Source organism: Nicotiana tabacum, chromosome 10, assembly GCF_000715075.1.
Source record: "Nicotiana tabacum cultivar K326 chromosome 10, ASM71507v2, whole genome shotgun sequence".
NCBI classification, from domain to species: Eukaryota; Viridiplantae; Streptophyta; class Magnoliopsida; order Solanales; family Solanaceae; genus Nicotiana; species Nicotiana tabacum.
In genome coordinates this window covers 24,698,680-24,719,024 of record NC_134089.1, presented here as the reverse complement: position 1 = coordinate 24,719,024, position 20,345 = coordinate 24,698,680, and the positions used below count along the sequence as shown (strand labels likewise).

Genomic DNA, 20,345 nt, shown 5'->3' with positions numbered 1-20,345 from the left:
CACGGAAAATGAGCATTGGAGGCCTAGTGCTCGCTTTGAAAACCCGGCTAGCATAACAACAATTGAGAAAGTATGGTTAGAGAGAACATTTGAAGAAGAAGAGGTCTTGGCAGCAACTAATTCATGTGCACTAGATAAAAGCCCTGGCCCGGATGGCTACACAATGGCATTCTTTCAAAGAGCATGGGAGTTCATCAAAGCAGACATTATGGGAGCTCTGAATTACTTTCATCAACATTGCTACATGGTCAGGTCTAGTAATGCTTCATTTATTGCATTGATCCCTAAAAAGAAAGGTGCAATAGAACTTAGAGACTTCAGACCTATAAGTCTCATTGGAAGTGTTTACAAGATATTGGCCAAACTTCTAGCTGAAAGATTGAAGACAGTAGTTGGGAGTTTAGTATCAGGAGAGCAAAATGCATTCCTAAAGAACAGACAAATCGCAAATGCATCACTAGTAGCAAATGAGTTGCTAGATGGGAGGTTAAAGAGTGGGATTCCTGGAATTTTATGCAAGCTGGATGTAAAGATAGCTTTTGACAAAGTCAACAGGTCTTATTTACTAGCAATGCTGAAGAATATGGGTTTTGGTGACAAATGGATCAAATGGATTAGATTCAGTCTCACTACAGTTAAATACTCTATCTTAGTGAATAGGACTCTAGATGGATTTTTCTCTCCACAGAAAGGGATAAGACAAGGAGATCCACTTTCTCCTTTTCTTTTCATCTTCGCCATGGAAGGATTGAGTAAAATGTTGGACAAAACCAAGCAAATGCAATGGATTGAAGGGTTTACGGTGGGCAATAGTGTAGCTAACTCAGTCATAGTGTCACACTTGCTTTATGCCGATGACACATTAATTTTCTGTGGGGCAGACAAAATGCAGGTACAATATCTAAACCTGACACTTCTCTTTGAGGCTATCTCAGGGCTGCACATAAATATGCTGAAGAGTAAGATCTACCCTGTTAATTTGGTAAAAAATTTGGAAGAATTGGCTGATATCATGGGCTGTGACATTGGCTCCTTTCCAACAACTTACTTAGGTCTTCCGCTGTGAGCTAAGTACAAAGCTGCTGAAGTTTGGAGTGGAGTTATTGAGAAGGTGGAGAAAAGGTTGGCTACATGGCAAATGCAATATTTGTCTATGGGTGGAAGACTGACACTAATTAATAGTGTTTTGGATAGTCTCCCAACATGTATTATGTCGCTCTTCCCTATGCCAATTAAGATACAAAAGCAACTAGATAAGATAAGGAGATCATTCTTGTGGGAAGGCAACTGTGAAGGGCACAAATTTCACCTGGTGAAATGGTCCAAAGTAATCATGCCAAAGAAGCAAGGTGGTTTGGGCATCAGAGATTTAGATAAACACAACAAAAGTCTACTCATGAAGTGGTGGTGGAGGTATGGTCAGAGAACGACATGCTTATGGAAGGAGGTAGTTAATGCTAAATATGGTAAACATGACCACCGGGGAACTAAGCAGAGTAGAGCACCACATGGGAGTCGGTCTCTGGAAGCATATCAACAACCTGAAAAATGAATTCTTTCAAGAGGTGTCCTTCAAGATTGGAAATGGAATACTACAAAATTTTGGAAGGACAAGCGGCTTCATGATGCACCCCTCAAAACATCTCACTCTAGCCTTTACCAAATAGTTAGTGAACCTGACTCCACAATAGCACAGAACAGAGCAGGAAACGTATGGGACATTCACTTCAGGAGGAACATACAGGACTGGGAACTTGGTGAACTCTTCGACCTGTATAGTATACTGGAAGGCTTCACAACACCAGATAGCCTCAGGTGGGGCAACTCCAGCAAAGGCATATATTCAGTGAAGGCAGGATATAACAAACTATGTTCAGCTAATGAAGTGATTGAGCATTGGCCGTGGAAGCTGATATGGAAATCAAAACTCCCTACAAAAGTAATGTGTTTTGCTTGGACAACTATTAAAGATGCTATTTTGACCCAAGATAATCTATGCAGAAGGAACTTTCAGATGCTGAATAGATGCTACATGTGCCAACAAAGCTCAGAATCAGTAAATCATCTTTTCTTACACTGCCCAGTGGTAGCAAATATATGGCATATGTTCCTATCAGTTTTTGGAATTAGCTGGGCAACTCCACAAAGCATAAAGGTAGCAGTGGAAAGTTGGAACTCTTGGAAAGTTGACAGGGCCATCAAAAAGATCTGCCAAATGATCCTAGCATGCATTTTTTGGTGTATATGGACAGAGAGGAATAACAGATGTTTTGATGGCATTTCAACTCCCAACTGCACCCTGAAGTCTAAGTGTTTGATGTATCTGTTCAATTGGAATAATCTAGCCCCTATAAATGATGTAATTTCCATGTTACATTTTATTAGCTCTCTCACTATGGCTTAAAAACCAGTTTTTTCCTTTTGGTTTTGGTTTGCTCAAAGCTCTGGCCTAGATTTTTGTATTTAGGAGCAAACTGAACCTCTTTCTTGTACTCTTTGCATCTTCTTGATGCCTTTAATGCAACATCTTACTTCATAAAAAAAAATTGTATTTAAAAAAGAATTTTAAAAGGCCTCAGGTTATGGGTAATGAAGTGGAGAGAGTTGGGCCGAGTACTAACGTGAATAAAAAAAGCCCAAAGGCCAAGTCAACAGATAGAGGGACCTTAGTATGGACAATGAAACAAGATAATAGGCCCGGTCCTAATAATCAGGTTGACTCAAGTTCTGCCCTTCATTATAATCAGAGTTACGATTATGGCTTACCATCTTTACCAGGTAAAGGCCCTGTGAATATCGAGATAGAGGCTGTTGAGAAATTCCGTCTTCAAAAATGTCGGGAACTAATAATCGAATTCTTGAGGATGGGCAGTAAAGGAAGAGAATTTTGGTCAACCAATCAGCGAGCAATCAGAGGACGACATGATTACTGAAGAAGATAATCATGTACGTTTCGAATTATATTTTTATTTTTTTTGAATTATTTTTAGCCGGATCCCCGCACCCGTATCCGTACTAGGAGCCATATCCCCGAATCTTAGAATTTACGTTTTGAAGGATCCGACCACTAGATCTGCACCCCTGTCGGACACCTGCACTCGTGTCCGAACAACTTAGTATACTGGAATGTCAGGGGTCTTAATGATAAAGAAAAGAGGAGGATCATAAGAATGCTGGTGAGAGATTAGAAAGCTGATGTCTTCTGTTTTGTGGAGACAAAGATTAAAAAAGTTAATAATTCATGTGTTAAAAATTGGTGGTAATAGATGGGTGAAATGAAGGTCTATAGAAGCTCAAGGTTGAAGTGGGGAAATTATTATGTTCTAGGATAAGAGGAGATGGAGATGCTTGATGAGTTAATTGGGAAGCACTCAGTATCAGTTTTTCTGGAAGAAGTTAACACTGGTTTTAGAGGTCTTGTTACCAGGGTCTATAGACCATGTGATAGAAGGGGCAGGAAGGAGTTATGGAGAGAACTTGCTGATATAAGTGGATTGGCTTCAATGCTATGGGCTATAGGTGGAGACTTCAATGTTGTTAGATTAAGTGATGAGGGGAAGGGAAGGGCTAGAAATACAAGGTCTATGAGAGATTTTTCTAAATGTATTGAAGATTTAACTCTTATAGATATGCCACTACCTGGAGGCCAATTCACTTCGTTTAGAGGAAATAATAATAGTTGCGCTTCTACAATTGATAGAAATTAGTGAAAAATGAATGGGATGCACATTTCAAATTCATTAAACATAGGGTACTCCCAAGACCTACATCAGATCACAGTCCAATCATACTGGAATGTGGTTACTGGAATAAAAGAAATGGCTACTTCAAATTCGAAAACATGTGGCTGGATGTGGAGATTTTTGTGAACTCGTGGAACAATGGTGGAGTTATTATGAGGTAAGAGGAAGACCAGATTCAACATTTATTAAAAAACTTAAGCTGCGGAAAAAGGATATTAAGAAATGGAATAAGGAAGTATTTGGAAGAGTTGAAGACAGGAAAAAGAAAGCACTTGGAAGATTGGAGGAGCTGGACCATCAACAGTGTGGTGTACAAGGTGTTGCCGAGTTAAAAACTGAAAAAGAAGGTATCTACAAGTAGTTGGAGGAAATTGCAAAAGCCGAAGAAACATCGTGGAGGCAAATGTCTAGATGTCTATGGGTGAAAAGGGGAGATAAAAACACAAAATTCTTTTACAAGATGGCTAATGCACATAAAAGATTTAATACCGTTGAGAAGTTACAAATTGGGGGTAGGCTGCTGGAAATGATCATATTAAGTAAATATTTTATCTGCGGCTGAAGATAAGAAGTTTTCGTCATGATCAAACTTTTTTCGATCAATTCTCTACCACTGTCTATTCAACTGCAAAAGGAACAAAAAGAGGAACATTTGCTGGGTTAAGTACTTAATAATTTGATCTGTCGCTGTGCAACAAATTTTAATTACCACTTAGAGGGTGTTTGGATTGGTTTATTTTAAGTGCTTATTGGCTTTTAAGCACTTTTTTAGTTTGTGTGGTGTTTGGTAATGATAAAAAGTGCTTAAAAGCACTTAATTTTAAGCATAAAAAGTACAAAATTAATCCAAAAGCCAAAAGTTGGGTATTACCAACTTATGACTTTTGGCTTTTAGCTTAAAAACTACTTTTTATAAGCCAATCCAAACACCAGTACTTTAGAAAGTGGTGGTTTTCTAATTTTGATTTGAGTTACCATCAGGTGTTGTTGGAGAAACCACTGTTGAAAGTGCATTATTTCATTCTATGAGTGCGTATACAATGATGTGAATTCTACTTTCTGTTTTGAGGAACTTTCTCATTAACAAGTACTATAAGAAAGTATTTTTAATGTAACAATCATTTCCTATTTTAAGAATCACATGAGAGAGTTCTTTCTTCGACATCTGGAAAGTTCAAGTAGCTTTTAAGTAGATAGGTTAAAGAACGTACAATTTTCGTAAAATGGACCAACACTAAGATTCACATAAAAAAGTTCTTTTTCACTGTTCCCAACAGTAGAAACACTGTATAAGGGACCCACATAGGTGACCAACTTTACTGTACATAGATTCCTTATGTTTTCTTTTTCTTTCTATAAGTAGAGGACCTCTCTCATTCGGAGAGGCATGAGAAGAATTCCCCTCTCTCTCTTGAATCTCTTTCTAAACTTGTAAAGTCTTTAGCTTCTTCATTTTGTAAATCAGTTGAAGTAAATAAAAGTTTCGAAGTTCAGTTCATAATCTCAAGGGCCTTGCTTCCCGGCCTTAAAGGTATTTACTTATTTATTTTTCTTTCTTTAGTATTTTATATACTTAGTTTCTCTCCCCAGTCGTGACTATGTTCGGATAAACGGATTCATATCTATGTTGAAGATCTAACTTCTCTTGCATGTTAACTATGAAAAATCCAGACTCTTTCAAAATATAAAGAAATTTTAATCTAGTTTCTTGGCTTGGTTCCAAGATGGTGGTACAGTCGACTCTGGTACTACTCTTATTGGCTTTGCCTTAATGGTTCCGTCTAGCCAGCTGTGACACTATAGCCTGCTGAAATTGTCAAAAGGGCTCTTTCTTTCACAGTTAGAACCGCTAGACACATAGGCTCAATAAGAGTATGTATTGGACCTAGACAGACCCCTTGCTTGGGTAAAAGGATATATCCTTCCATACAGTCATTAAAGCTATAATAAAATTCTTGTATATTTAGAATCTTTACTGGTCGTGAGGATTACCGCCAACCTTTAAAGGTACTGAAACAGCTAGATCTGGATGGCCGTGCGACGACCGCCCGCCTACCCTGATCCTGGTGTAAATGGTATCAGAGCCTAGGAACTTTCATGGTAAATATGTAATAGATCTGAACTATTCAACATCAATATGAAGCTTTTGGAATGGATGTGAGAGAAACAAGTACTAAAAGTGCTAGATTTGAAGAGGTAGATATACCTCAAAACCTTGATTTGTTAAATAAATGGACGATTCCTAAAGTTTCTATAAAAACCATTTATGATTATGGTTGGTTTGATAAAGTTTCTTCAAAACAATTGATAAAAACGACTGAACAGTCTATGATGTTAAATTCTTCTGAACAGACTATTCGTTTGTTAAACAAACACGATATTGACTTATATAAACATCATTATCATTACTTGCATATTGGTATGGTTCAAATTGCGTTTAAACCTTTAACCCTTGAAGGATTACCAGAGACCTTTTTAGCAGCTCTTAGAGAAGCTAGAAATCTGAATTTCAGACAGTCTCTGATGGGTTCGATTGAATCTACTGTGGCCTATGGTCCAGTATATTTTAATACTCAACCCAATTTGCAACTTTCTCTTTCTGATGTTAATATTTTTGATGCCTTGACTTTAAATGTGAAAACGCATGGTTATAATTATGCGCCTGGTTTGAACTTATATGTTTATCTTATAGGATATATTTCAAATTATTGTCAACTCTAAATCTTCAATGTAAGTTATACGATACATCGGATCAGACCATATTAGTAGAAACCAATTTTGCAAGGTCCAAGGTCACCACTAGGAGACCTATTAGGTGGGAAGAAATTAATTTCCCAACTACTTAGACTTTAAATTCGGTTATATCCCCAAGTTAAATTACTAATGACTTGTCAAATACTGATTGTTCGCATGTTACTCAAAACCCGGACGGTAGGATTTGTATTCAATTTGATGATAAGTCTACTATTTATAATAGACGCTCATTTTCTAGTCATAGACTTTTACCTGCTATTTAACATATTTCTCCTGTTGAACCAGTCTATGGTCCAGCTCGCAAGCGCGCAGCCTCATTACACACTATAGTTAGTGATAAGCCTTTTGAAAGGGTTAAAATTAACCCTCAAACAAATATTGTTCAGGATAATGATAATGTTTCTGATAAGGATATTCCTTCTGTATCCGAAATGGATTTCGACCCCAACGATACTTAATGATTCCACACCAAATTGATTTTAGACCAGGTTCACGGGCAAGAAAATATATTCAAAAAGAATTTTTAGTGATAAATGGAGCCAGTTTAAAACTTGGTTTTTTGATGCTTATAACAAAGAAGATTTAAATAGTATTTCTCAAGAATTTTACGAAAATTGTGCTTTGCATAATCAAATTATGTATTTTGTTCCTTGATTTATAACAACTTATTTGCCTCTTTATATAAAGGTGTTAGAAAGATCTTATAAAGATGGGAGCGATAATATTACTAAAGCCATTTACCCTCCTCAAGCCCCCTTTATTTTACCTAATAATACTGGTATTACCTTCACTGCTTTTCAAAAAATTTGTTGACGATAATGTTGCAGCTGTTAGTATCACAGAAATTAATAAATTGATTTCTCAAAACAATTATTTGAGTTTATATGTAAAATTTTTAGGAGAACATATCGGTTCTCTTGATAAAAAATTGGATGATTTGACTGCTTTAATAAAGAAGATGAGTACTAACAAAGGACCAACCGATATTGCCTCCACTTCGGGAATCAAATCGGTTGATCAAGTAGTTCTTACTCATGTTCAAAGGCCTCCTAAGGTTCAAGATTTTAAATTCAAATCTCTTGATGACTTAGCAGACCTTCTTGGTAAGAAACTTTCTAGTTTAAATATTAGACCAATTGATTTATCAAAAAATTTTGCTGATAAAATTGAGACTGTTTCCGATTATAAAACTGAAACGTGGTCAGAGCTTAATAAGCTCAAGGGTTTAATTAAACCCAATAGTAAGTATGCCGACAAACCCCGACTGCAAACTTACTATTATTCCCGTCCTATTCCTCAAGATGTGTTAATAGAGGAACGCGATTGGAATCAGACTAATACGTCTTACAGCGGTTCCGAAATTTATGAATGGAATCTTGATGGCTTAACTGATAGACAGTTAACTATTCTTGTACATAGAATTCTTATGTACTCAACTATCTGTAAAAATGTTAAGAACATAGATAGAACTATTTGCAAAATGATTATTGCAGGCTTTACTGGCCAACTTCGTGGCTGGTAGGATAACTATCTATCCGTTGAAGAAAAGGCAACGGTTATTAATGCTACCGCCGTTGACGAGGGGGTTGATAATATAGGCATGACTCTAGTTAAAGGTAGAGAAGATGTTGTTTATACCCTTATCCTTACAATTCTAGAACATTTTAATGGTAGATTTACCGATCAGCATGAGACCGTCCGTACTTTACTAAATGGGCTTAGATGTAGGACCCTTAGTGAATTTAGACGGTACAAAGATACTTTTATGAGTAGGGTTATGGAGCTACCCGAAAACAAGTATGAACATTGGAAAGCTAAGTTTATAGACGACCTTCCCTCCTTATTCGCTGAAAGAGTAAGAAAAGCGTTAAGAGGTAGTTACGGTGAAATTCCGTATGGAAATTATACCTATGGTAAACTTATAGGAGTGTGTACACAAGAAGGATTAAACTTGTGTAATGAGCTGAAGCTTTCTAGACAGCTTAAGATTAATAAGCTTAAAGAGAAATCCCAATTAGATGACTTCTGTACCCAATTCGGTTTACCCGGAACCTTTACTCAAAGTAGGAAAAAGAAGAAAAACAGATATCATAGGTATCCTAACCCTGATAGCCCGTATAAGAAAAAAAGGTCTAGATATAGATCTAAGGAAGAGCGTGATACTAGAAAAGCGCATCACAAATCTACTCGATTTACGAAGAATAGATCAAAGAGAGAGCTCGCTGATATTAAGTGTTATAAGTGGAAAATTTGGGCATATCGCTCCAAATTGCAAGCTTCAAAAGTTAAAGACCTTAGAACTAGACGATGGGTTACGTGACAAAGTTTATAACTTGTTATACACTTCCGGATCAGATTCTGATTATACTTGTTCTGAGACTGAGTCCGAAGCTGAGATTGATCTGATAGATTTATCCGAAAGTAGTAAAGATTTGGATAATACTTGCACCGCTTGTGAAGGTGATATTTGCACTTGCGATGATGAGTTTTATAAATTGCAATCACAATTTCAAGATTTGAATATAAAAACTATTACATCTGACAATGTCATAGAACTTTTAAAGGAAATTACTGATGAAAAACTTCGTAAAAAAATTATAAATTTGGCTGAAAGTTCTAGTTCTAGTGGTTCAAAGCCTTTTGAAAGACCAAATAACGAATTTGAATATTTTGCGCCATATTCTTTGTCTGAAGTTAATAAACGTCTTCTTAAGACAAATACGCCAACCAGAGATACTTCGTTTAATGATTTGAAAATCAAAATTGAAAATTTGAAAAGAGATATTAAGTCTATTAAACAAAATCAAATGATTTGTGATCACCGGATTACTCAAATTGAGAAAAATAATTCTCTAACTGATTTTTCGACTGATTTTACGGCGAAGGAAATTTCCGATTTTTCAAATGATAAAGAGAAAGAAATTTCTGTTACAACAAATCCTAAAACATCTGATATGTTTTTAGGAATGATGCAGGTTGTTACGGCTCATAAATGGTACAGTAAGTGTACTATCTTGATTGATAATAGTTTCTCTCTAACTGATGTAGCAATGATTGATAGTGGAGCAGATGTAAGTTGTATTCAAGAGGGTCTGGTTCCTACCAAATATTTCCAAAAAACTACACATTTGGTAAAATCCGCTTCTGGTCATGCTTTAGATATAGAGTATAAATTACCGAATACTCGTATTTGCCAAAATAGAGTTTGTATTCCTCATTTCTTCTTTTTGGTAAAAAACCAGTTATACCCACCGATTATACTTGGAACCCATTTTATTAATGCTATTTACCCTTTTAATAACATAGATGAACATGGTTTTTCTGCTACTTATCAAGATAAAGAGATAAGTTATTCTTTTGTTTCAGATCCCGTAACTAGAGATATTAACGCCTTGATTAATATGAAACAAAGGCATGTTGATTCATTACAATTAGAAATATTGATCATGAATATATTCGATACTTTACAATCTGCTAAGGTTCAGCAAAAGATTAAATTGATTGCTGAACAGATGGTTGTTGATGTTTGCGCCGATCACCCTAGTGCCTTTTGGAACCGAAAAAGGCATATTGTAACTCTTCCTTACGAAGAAAACTTCTCCGAGGATGATATCCCCCCTAAATCTCGACCTTGCCAGATGAATGTTGAATTGGTCGAATTCTGCAAAAAGGAAATTGATAATTTGTTACAAAAGGGTTTGATAAAACCCTCAAAATCTCCTTGGTCATGTTCTGCCTTTTATGTTAATAATGCTGCAGAAAAGGAACGTGGTATTCCTAGATTAGATATAAATTATAAACCTTTGAATAAACATCTGAAATGGATTAGATATCCTATCCCCAATAAAAGGGACTTGCTATCTAGATTATATGACGCCAATATATTTTCAAAATTCGATTTAAAATCTGGATATTGGCAAATTCAAATTTTTAAGGAGCATACTTATAGAACTGCTTTTAATGTTCCATTTGGTCAATATGAATGGAATGTCATGCCATTTGGTTTAAAAAATGCCCCTTCTGAATTTCAGAAAATTATGAATGATATTTTTAACCCTTATCTAGATTTTATCATCGTTTGACATATTAGTATTTTCTAAAACATTAGAGATGCATATTAAGCATCTTGATATTTTTAAGAAAATTGTAATACAAAGCGGCTTAGTAATTTCTAAACCAAAAATGAGTCTATTCCAAACAAATGTTCGATTTTCAGGTCATAATATTTGCCAAGGAAAAATTACCCCGATACAAAGATCGATTGATTTTGCCTCAAAATTTCCTGATGTTATTACTGACAGGACTCAATTACAAATATTTTTGGGAAGTTTGAATTATATATCTCCTTTCTACAAAAGTTTATCTCGTGATCTAGCCCCTCTATACGACAGGCTGAAAAAGGATCATAAGCAGCCTTGGACTGACCAGCATACTACGTTAGTCAAAAGTATTAAACAGCGTGTTAAGTCTTTACCTTGCTTAACTCTTGCTAATCCTACATGGCAAAAAATTATTGAGACAGATGCGTCCAACGTTGGCTACGGTAGGATTTTAAAACAAGTGAATCCCAATAATAAGATTGAATGCCTGATAAGATTTCACTCTGGTAAATGGACCGAAACCCAGAAGAAATATGCTACTGTGGCTCATGAAATGTTAACTATTATTAAATGTGTTTTAAAATTTCAAGACAATTTATATAATCAAAAGTTTTTAATAAAAACTGATGCTCAATCTGTTAAATATATGTTTGACAAAGATTTCAAACATGATGCGTCTAAATTAATATTTGCTAGATGGCAAGCTCAACTAGCGCCTTTTGATTTTGAAATTCAATACAAAAAAGGAATTGATAATTCCCTTCTGGATTTCTTATCCCGAGAAGACCTAGACTGATTATGAATTTCTATACGACTTTTCTAGATGAAGAATTATTAATTACTATCCTTAAAGTGGTTAGATTAAATCGAGACCTACAAAGTCTCATAATTGAAGAAATCGTTGATAACCTGATTGAAAATAAATTTTCTATTCATGATTATGCTGAAGTTGTTAGGGATGATATGCTGGATTATTACTTCTCAGAATAAATTGACTTGTTATTTGTGCAGAATGGACCCTTCATGGGCCACCAGAGGCAGAGGTAGGGGAAGATCTTCCCCTAGTAGATCATATTCTCAAGGATCGTCATACGGATCCTCATCAAGTTCTCCGGTGATACAAGCAGGGAAAAAGAGTTTAATAAACTCTAAGATATTTCATAAAGGAGATTCCTCATTAGGTCCGTCTATACATCTGGATGATATTCCAGAAGATATGTCACGACCCAGACATATTTGGCCGCCAAAAAGCAAAGTAATACATTTGCTTCAATCTCTAGAGAACAGGACAACGATGATATCAAGTCCTACGAAAAACTACTAAAGAAAGAAATAATATTTCTCCTAGAAAACTCTGAGATTCAGCGAAAGGATGAAACATGGAAGATATTCCACAGATACCTGATTACTAGGTTATACTACCCAGGTAAATCATATAAAACCCGCGCTTATTATGAGACCATCCTCATCAGCACAGGTAGTGCAGAATTCCAACACTTTTCCGGTTATAACACAAGCGAGAACATTTATAACTTCTCAAAAATTATTATCAAGCAGATTATATTTATTGAAGAATGGGGGATATCCACAATGAAAGAGAGGCAGATAAGCCTTAATAAATCACCCATGAATTTTACTTACTGGGATTATATCCAGGCATTCGATAGAGTATTATATTATAACAATGATAGACATAAACACACTTGGTTTATTAAAATATGTGCAAAGATATTTGTAGGACCTATCCCTAATTGGTTTCTGAACTGGTGGTCATATCACGGCCCCACAACAAAGATCTTGCCTGAGCCATTTCTTGAGTTATACAAAGAATGGACAAAAATTTCTCCGTTTTTAACTGATTTATATCATATCTGTTATTTAGAAAAAATTGATCAGATATACTTCTTCATTGAATTCTCTATCCCGTGGATTCATAAATGGACCCCCGAATTGGGGTTTACTGAAGAACAGATCCCTTGTTTATACAGGGTCTTTTACAATAATTTTTGGGATAAGTTGATGAAGAATGATCCAAAAACAAAATTGTTATACGGTCAAGAATTATTGGATTCCATTAAAGTACAGATCCAGTTATACGTGAGCACTCCCCAGAAGAAAATATTTGATGATACCTCAGTCAAGCATATTGCTAGGAGAATCTCCATTCAAGATGAAGATAAAACTGATTTAATAAACCAATATCTGGAAGAAGTGATTTACTTGAATGGAAGAAGTGTTAAGAACATAGATAGAACTATTTGCAAAATGATTATTGCAGGCTTTACTGGCCAACTTCGTGGCTGGTAGGATAACTATCTTTCCGTTGAAGAAAAGGCAACGGTTATTAATGCTACCGCCGTTGACGAGGGGGTTGATAATATAGGCATGACTCTAGTTAAAGGTAGAGAAGATGTTGTTTATACCCTTATCCTTACAATTCTAGAACATTTTAATAGTAGATTTACCGATCAGCATGTGTCTCCATATCTATTTGTGATGGTGATGGAGGCTTTCGGTCTTGCTAAAAAGTTCAGAGGCAAGGGGATGGATAAGAGGGTTCAATATTGAAGGACAGGGGAATAACAAGGTGGAGGTTTCACATATCCCTTGTGCGGATGATACTTTGGTGATGTATGAGGCTGTTATAGATGAGTTTGGTTTTTTGGGGTGATAGTGGAAAAGTTGACAGATAAGTCACCCTTTATCAATTTTTGCATTTGAGGGCAATTTTACTAGCTTTTGAAGCTATCTCAGGGCTGAAAGTTAATCTATCATGGAGTAATGTTTATGCTGTGAATTCTGATGAATGTATTGAAGAAGTGGCTGGAACTTTGGGATGCCAGGTTGATAGGTTTCCTGCAGTTTATCTCGATCTTCCTCTTGGGACCAAACAGAGGGATCAAGCAATGTGGCAAGGAGTGTTTGATAGGTGTTAGAAAAAATTATCTCATTGGAAGAAGCAATATTTATCTTTTGGGGGTAGGCTTACACTTGTGAGTGATGACAAAATGGATAAAAGAAATCGGTTATCCACCCATATTATCCATTAAAAATGGGTTGGATAATGAACTTTTTTTAAAACGGGTCAAATATGGATAAGAACCATATTATCCACTTAGGAAATGGATAACCAATGGATAACTAATGGGTTTTAACTTTTACATTTGTAAAGCCTCAAACTGGGGGTTCCTCTAGTTTGGGAGACTAAGAATTCTCCCAAAAGTGATCATATTCAAGAAACTGTAGATAATATGGATATCCATATTATTTGCCGGTTAACCCATTTTTTATCCGTATTAAATATGGGTCGGATCGGTTAATTTATCTGTTTTTGCATTACCCATTTTCGATCCGTCCCATATTCGACCCGACCCGCCCGTTTGCCACCCTACTTGTGAGTAGTGTTCTTGATGGCATGCCTACTTACTTAATATCCCTCATTCCCATTCCAGTAAGTGTAGAGAAGAAAATTAAAAGATTGAGGAGCAGCTTTTTATGGGAAGGAAATTCAGAAAAAAAAAAGAAATTTCATATAGCTAGATGGCAAGACGTGATGGTATCCAGAAAGGGAGAGGAATGAGAGTGAAGAATATCAGGTTGCACAATAAAAGCTTGATGTATAAATGGATTTGGAGATACAATGAGGATAAAGTTGAGCTATGGAAGGAGGTTATCAATACTAAATTTGGCAAAGTGGCTGCTGGAATCCAAATCCTAGTTTACATGCAAGTAAAGTCACAATTTGGAAAAACATCAGTAGGTTGTAGATGGATTTTCAAACAAATGTCAAGCTGAAGGTAGGGAATGGTGCAAGGATAAGATTTTGGGTAGATAAATGGATACGTGATGAGAGACTTAGAGATAAGTTTCCTATTTTATATAACCTCTCTGTGCGCAAAGATTGTGTGGTTTCAAAATGTTACTCTGAAGCTGGTTGGAATATTCAATTTAGAAGGGATTTTAATGATCGGGAAATAGATGAGATTAGTCAGTTATTAGCTATTTTAGAACCGCTCAAACTGGACAGTTCGAAGAATGATTCACAGGTGTGGCTGGCAAACAATGAAGGAATTTTTACAGTAAATAGCTGCTGTAATGTTTCAGAAAAATTTGAATAATTGGAAGGAGGCATGGCCCTGGAAGATGATACGGAAGACTAAAGCACCATCAAAGGTGGCCTGTTTTGGCTGGGTTGCTTCTGGAAATACTTGTCTAACTCAAGATCTTCTTGAGATGAGAGGATTTATAATGTGTAGTAGGTGTTATCTATGTGAGAAGGAAGTAGAATCAACAAATTACATACTGATACACTCTGATTTTGCCTGGCATATCTGGGCTGTCTGTTTTATGTTTATTTGGAGTGCACCGGGTGATGCCTAGAGATGGGCGAAGTATATTGTCCACCTCGCAAGCACAGAAGATTGCAGGAAACAGAAAGAAAATTTGGAGAACAACTCCTTTATGCATCTTATGGAGAATATTGTGGGAAAGGAATATGAGGTGTTTTGATGGAGAGGAAACAAATAGCAGTTGTAAAGTATAATTGCTTAGAAAATTTGTTTTAATGGTGTAAGGAGAGGAGAGTAGAAGACTCCTATGATGTTTTAGACTTTTTAGATTCATTAATATGAGTGTACTTAATTGCGATATGGTGATTTTTGTACTGTTTTAAGTTGTTTTTACAGTACCATCTTGGTACTTTCCTTAATAATACTACTTATCTTATCAACAAAAAATAAAATAAGCGCCATAATTTCCTTATTACTTTGTTCCAAAAAAAATGACACATTTCTATATTTGAGAACAATTTAACTTTAAATTAGAGCTGAGGCAAGCTCTATTTACAACGCTGCACATAACACCCCGATAGCATTTCTCCATTTCAGCTATCCGGTTATAATCCTATGGGTAACATCTTCATCTATCATTCCATTTTCTCGAAAGAACGAACCAAGATATCTAAATTGTTTACATTTTGGCGCTGCCATCCCATCTAGTCTCACTTCAACTTCGTTCTTCTCATGCTGGTTAAATTTGCAGCGCATGTATCTTACTTCTATTTATCTTAAAGCCATACTCTCCAAGGTACTTCTCCATGTCTCAAGCTTTTGGTTGACACCCATAGAGTTATAAAAATGATAATCTTAAAGCCATACTCTCCAAGGTACTTCTCCATGTCTCAAGCTTTTGGTTGACACCCATAGAGTTATAAAAATGATACTCCTTTTGTCCCATTTTATATGACCCTTTTTTTTATGTCCCTGAGAAGAATGATACCTTTCAATATTTAGAAATAATTCAACTTTAAACATTTCATTTACTCTAAATGAAATGAGTTATAGCCATATAAATATCTTTGATATAATTTAGACCAAAAATTTTAAAAAATTTTCTTTCTTTCTTTCTTAATTAAGCTCCATGCATTGTCAAACATCATCACTATAAATTAACAGAGGAAGTAGCTCCTAGTAATTCAATGAATAAAATGACAATTAAATAAAGTTATTGTTTGAAAACCTAAAACCCGAGAACCAATCACAAATGCGCATTATAACACAAATGGAACATCTTTTGGAATAAAACCAAAAATATCTAAACTAGAGCCATGCCAAAAGGAATTCCAGAATTAAAAACTTACTTGAAAAAGAATTAAATGATCAACAAAAAAAAACTTGGAGAAAATAAAGGATGAGGAAAGAAACTGCAAGTGAAAAGCGTGGTAGCAGAGCAAGCATTGGAGGACAAAGCTATTACTTTGCAATTAGCATTTCACAGACAAAGAGCAAAGCAATATTTGGTTGCTAAGTAAATGTAAAGAGAAAGGAGTATGAGATTACAACTAATAATTAAAAAAAGCATTTGACTTTTGAGTTTTTCCTTAATTTGAGAATTTATACTCATCTAACTTTTGAGTTTTTAAGTATTAAATAAAGGACTTAAGCACTTTCGGTTCCATTGTGGGGAAGTTCTCTGGGTTTATGCTTCCAAATGAATGCCCGAAAGGTTAGGACTTATGCCCCACAATACTTGCACACCACCCGCCCACCTTGGTATGTTTATAGCCCATCTCACACAAAGCTCGTCATTGGTTCTAATTTGGGGAAGTTTCGTGGTCTTATGCCCCAAATGAACGCCCCAAAGGTTGGGACTTATGCCCCACGATACTTGCACCCCGTTAGTCCGCATTGGCGAAGCCAGAATTTTTATTAAGGGGTGTCAAAATATATTAAAATAAATATACCAGAAAATTAAGGGGAGTCAACACATAGCATATATACATTATAAATATTTTTTTTACCTACTTACACAATGTATTTTTCCCGTGAAGGGGTGTTATTTGACACCCCTTCCTATAAGGTGGCTCCGCCACTACTAGTCCGTCTCGGTGCGTTTTTCGCCTGCGTCACCCCGGTGCTCGCTCTGAGACTCTCCTAGAAAACGCCTTTAAAAAATATACCGGTAATTATGAGAAGCAATGAAAATATTGGGCAAAGATATAAAAGTGTTTCCATACTGCGGGTAATATTAAGGATCTTTCTTGATTTCGTACTTGTTTACTGTATTTATGAACGAGCTAACCTTTAGTATTGGACAATATTAGAATAACATCAAAAAGGGGGTGCATGTAGCACATGAAGGATATGATTAGAACATGCTGCTTGAGATGATTTGGTCATATTTTACATAAACATTTAGATGTATCAATCTTCAGGCATACAATATGATGAGTGAAGATAACAAAAATGGATGGATAATCCTAAAATCACATAGAAGGAAGTAGTTCAATTTCTCGGATCATTTGACCTACTAAGAACATGATATAATCTAAATAAATACATATAGGCAATGAGAGCTAGTTGTGATTAAGGCGTAGATGTTGTTGTTCAATTGCATTAGGTATAAGTGAGCTATGTAGAGAATGTCTAGTTTTAAAGAACTCTTAATTTACCTTAAAAGATGAATTAATTTGTATTTTAATGAAATGGTATGAGTAGAGCGGAGTGGATACAGACGATTCATATAGGTGGCCTCAACTAATCAGAATTAAGGTCTAGTTGATTGAATGATTGTTTGTTTTGTTAAATACTTAAATTTTGTAGTGTCACTAGAACTAAGATGTTAGTGTGTGTCTTATTTCATGGCGGTGTTGTCTACATCAATTCTAAGTGCTTGACACTAGAGAATAACAAAGAAGATTCATCAATGGTTAGTGTATATTGATGTCTGACGTGTATGCTATGTCCTCATACGTGTAAATAAATATACCTTAAGATTTTCATCATACGCCATGATTTGGACCATTGTTTCAAAGATAGAGAATTTAAGACCCTTTAGTCCAATTTGGTGGGATCACTACCGAGTTAGAAGTAACTTGCTAAAGAATAAAAGTTAATTTTGACTTGTCTGAGGTACTTCGGCGGCCTTTTACATTCTTTAGTGCTTGCTTTATGTGAACTTAAGATTTTGTATATTTGAATTTCTTAATTTACTGAAACCTTGTTTATGTTCAGAATGATTCTGCAAAATGCTTTCAAATCTCTATGCTTTGTTTCTGGAGTATCTAACTGCTTTTTGGTTTCATCTTTTTTAACACTTTTCCAGGTATGAGCCGACTATAGTTCAAGAGATGCTTACTCTTATTATACAAATAGTGAAAGAAAGACGGTTTTCTGGGCTATCCCTTAGTGAGTGTTTGCAAAGGGAATTGGTATATAAACTATCAACTGGTGATGCCACTCGTAGCCAGTTGGTGAAATCTTTGCCTCGTGACTTGTCCAAGATCGATAAACTTCAAGAGGTTTTGGATAGGATAGCAGTGTACTCCAATCCCTCTGGCATGAATCAGGTTTGTCTGTGACATTTTGGTCTATCTGATTGGTTTTTCTGTCTTATGATCCTAATGTCTTAGCTATCACAGGGTATGTATAAACTCCGGGCGTCCTATTGGACGGAGCTAGATTTATACCATCCTCGTTGGAACTCAAAGGAGTTGCAAGTTGCTGAAGAGAGATACATGCGGTTCTGTAATGTATCAGCATGGACCAATCAGCTTCCAAAATGGACCAAGATTTATCCACCTCTTGGTGGAATAGCTCAAATAGCTACTTGCAGGACAGTACTCCAAATAGTTCGGGCTGTTGTATTCTATGCTATTTTCTCTGATAAATCAAGCGATTTACGTGCTCCGGATGGTGTACTGTTAACAGCATTGCATTTGTTGTCTCTTGCATTAGATATTTGTTTTATGCATGGGGGATCTGGTGATCATAGTTGCTATGAGGATGATGTCATTCCGATTGTAGCACTAGCTAGTGAAGAATTGTCATTGGGTAAATATGGTGATCAGAGCTTGTTGTCTCTTCTGGTTTTGTTGATGAGGAAATTTAGGAAAGAAAACGACTTTGTGGAAGCTGGAATATTCAACCTCTCTTCTTTAGTTGGAAGTCTATTGAAAAAATTTGCTGAACTTCAACCTGGATGCAAGATAAAACTTCAAGACCTTGCACCTGACGTGGTCGATCAACTATCGCAATCTGTGTTGACCGGTGATACTAACAACTTGGGATCAATTTCAGACAGTGATAAGCGCAAAGCTAAAGCTCGAGAGAGACAAGCTGCTATAATGGTACAATATTTAAAAGAGAATGTTAAGGATATTCTTGTTAAATATTTTGCTAATCATGGAATGTGTTATTCGCTCTCTAGGCAATTAACTTCAAAATGTTGCTTTTGTATTGTGCTCCTGCTATTTCCATTAAAGCATGTGAAATATGAAAACATGCAAGTGAAATACTAAATTCCACAAAGTAAGGGATTCCTCTAACTCAGATGCAGAATACTTGTAGATCAGATACCCCGTATGTATAGGGTTAAAAAGAGACATAGAAAGAGTTGGTAAACTTGCGCTTGGAAGACTAGATACTTAATTACTCAAGCTAACATAGTTTCTTTTTTTTTTCTTTTTCTTTTTGGCATGAGAATTTTGCTAATTAGAGAAGAGTTACACATCATAAGTTTTAAGTGAGAATGTGATTCTTTCATGTACTTCTACGGGTGGTTAGAGTATGAATCTCATGATGTTCACATGATTATGATTGTTAAGGATAAATAATATACTTTATTTTCCCTTCTCTAGCAATTCTTTTTAACTTCCTTCAAGAATAGGGATTGGATCGGTAAAAATGAAAGTGCCCATGGTTGTCGTAACCAGGCTGGGATGGACACCCATTTCACTTAGTAATTGCGAGTTTTGACTACCAATCATATCCCATTAAAACTTGCCAGAAGGATCATCTGGCAAGAGCTTTCAGATGAGGTGGATTGCATTATTTGATATGGTAGAGTGAGCAGAGATACCGCTTTTCTCTTCAACTATTATGGTAATCATTCTGCATGCTTGTTCAATTGGGGTTTTGTGGGGGGGGGGGGGTGCGGATGCACATTAGAAGAGGTTCTGAAAATATAAATAAATTTCTCTCCACTCCAAAAAACTTAAATATTCAGATGATATGGTCAGACTGTTTTATGTATGAAGAAGTTTCAGTTTTGTTACATCCTTTAGTTTCTTCTCTACCCTGAAGTCTCTGGACCTTGTTTCCACTCTTGGAAACAATAATTTATTGAGATCTTGTAACCTAATCATGATCTAGTATGTGTGCCTGTATTCTTTTGTTCGTTGTACTTGAATGTAATGCAGTAATACGCATTATAGAGCTCGTATATTTTCCGTACTAAATATGAGATGTGA

At 35.8% G+C, this 20,345-nt stretch overlaps 1 protein-coding gene and 1 non-coding gene across 8 annotated transcripts in view; one reads left to right on the top strand and one right to left on the bottom strand.

Annotated features, from left to right (window-relative positions):
* LOC107797361 (E3 ubiquitin-protein ligase PRT6) overlaps positions 1–20,345 on the top strand; it is a 45,248-nt gene that overhangs the window by 15,397 nt on the left and 9,506 nt on the right. For all 7 annotated transcript variants that reach the window (XM_075222728.1, XM_075222731.1, XM_075222727.1 and 4 more), the window contains exons 5-6: positions 18,200–18,443; positions 18,516–19,223. In XM_075222728.1, coding sequence (XP_075078829.1) covers positions 18,200–18,443; positions 18,516–19,223 — 952 coding nt within the window. The remainder of the gene's footprint in view (positions 1–18,199; positions 18,444–18,515; positions 19,224–20,345) is intronic.
* Positions 19,762–19,867, bottom strand: LOC142165552 (small nucleolar RNA Z279/snoR105/snoR108). The gene has a single exon (XR_012696213.1). It is a non-coding gene; the product is annotated as a small nucleolar RNA Z279/snoR105/snoR108 (small nucleolar RNA).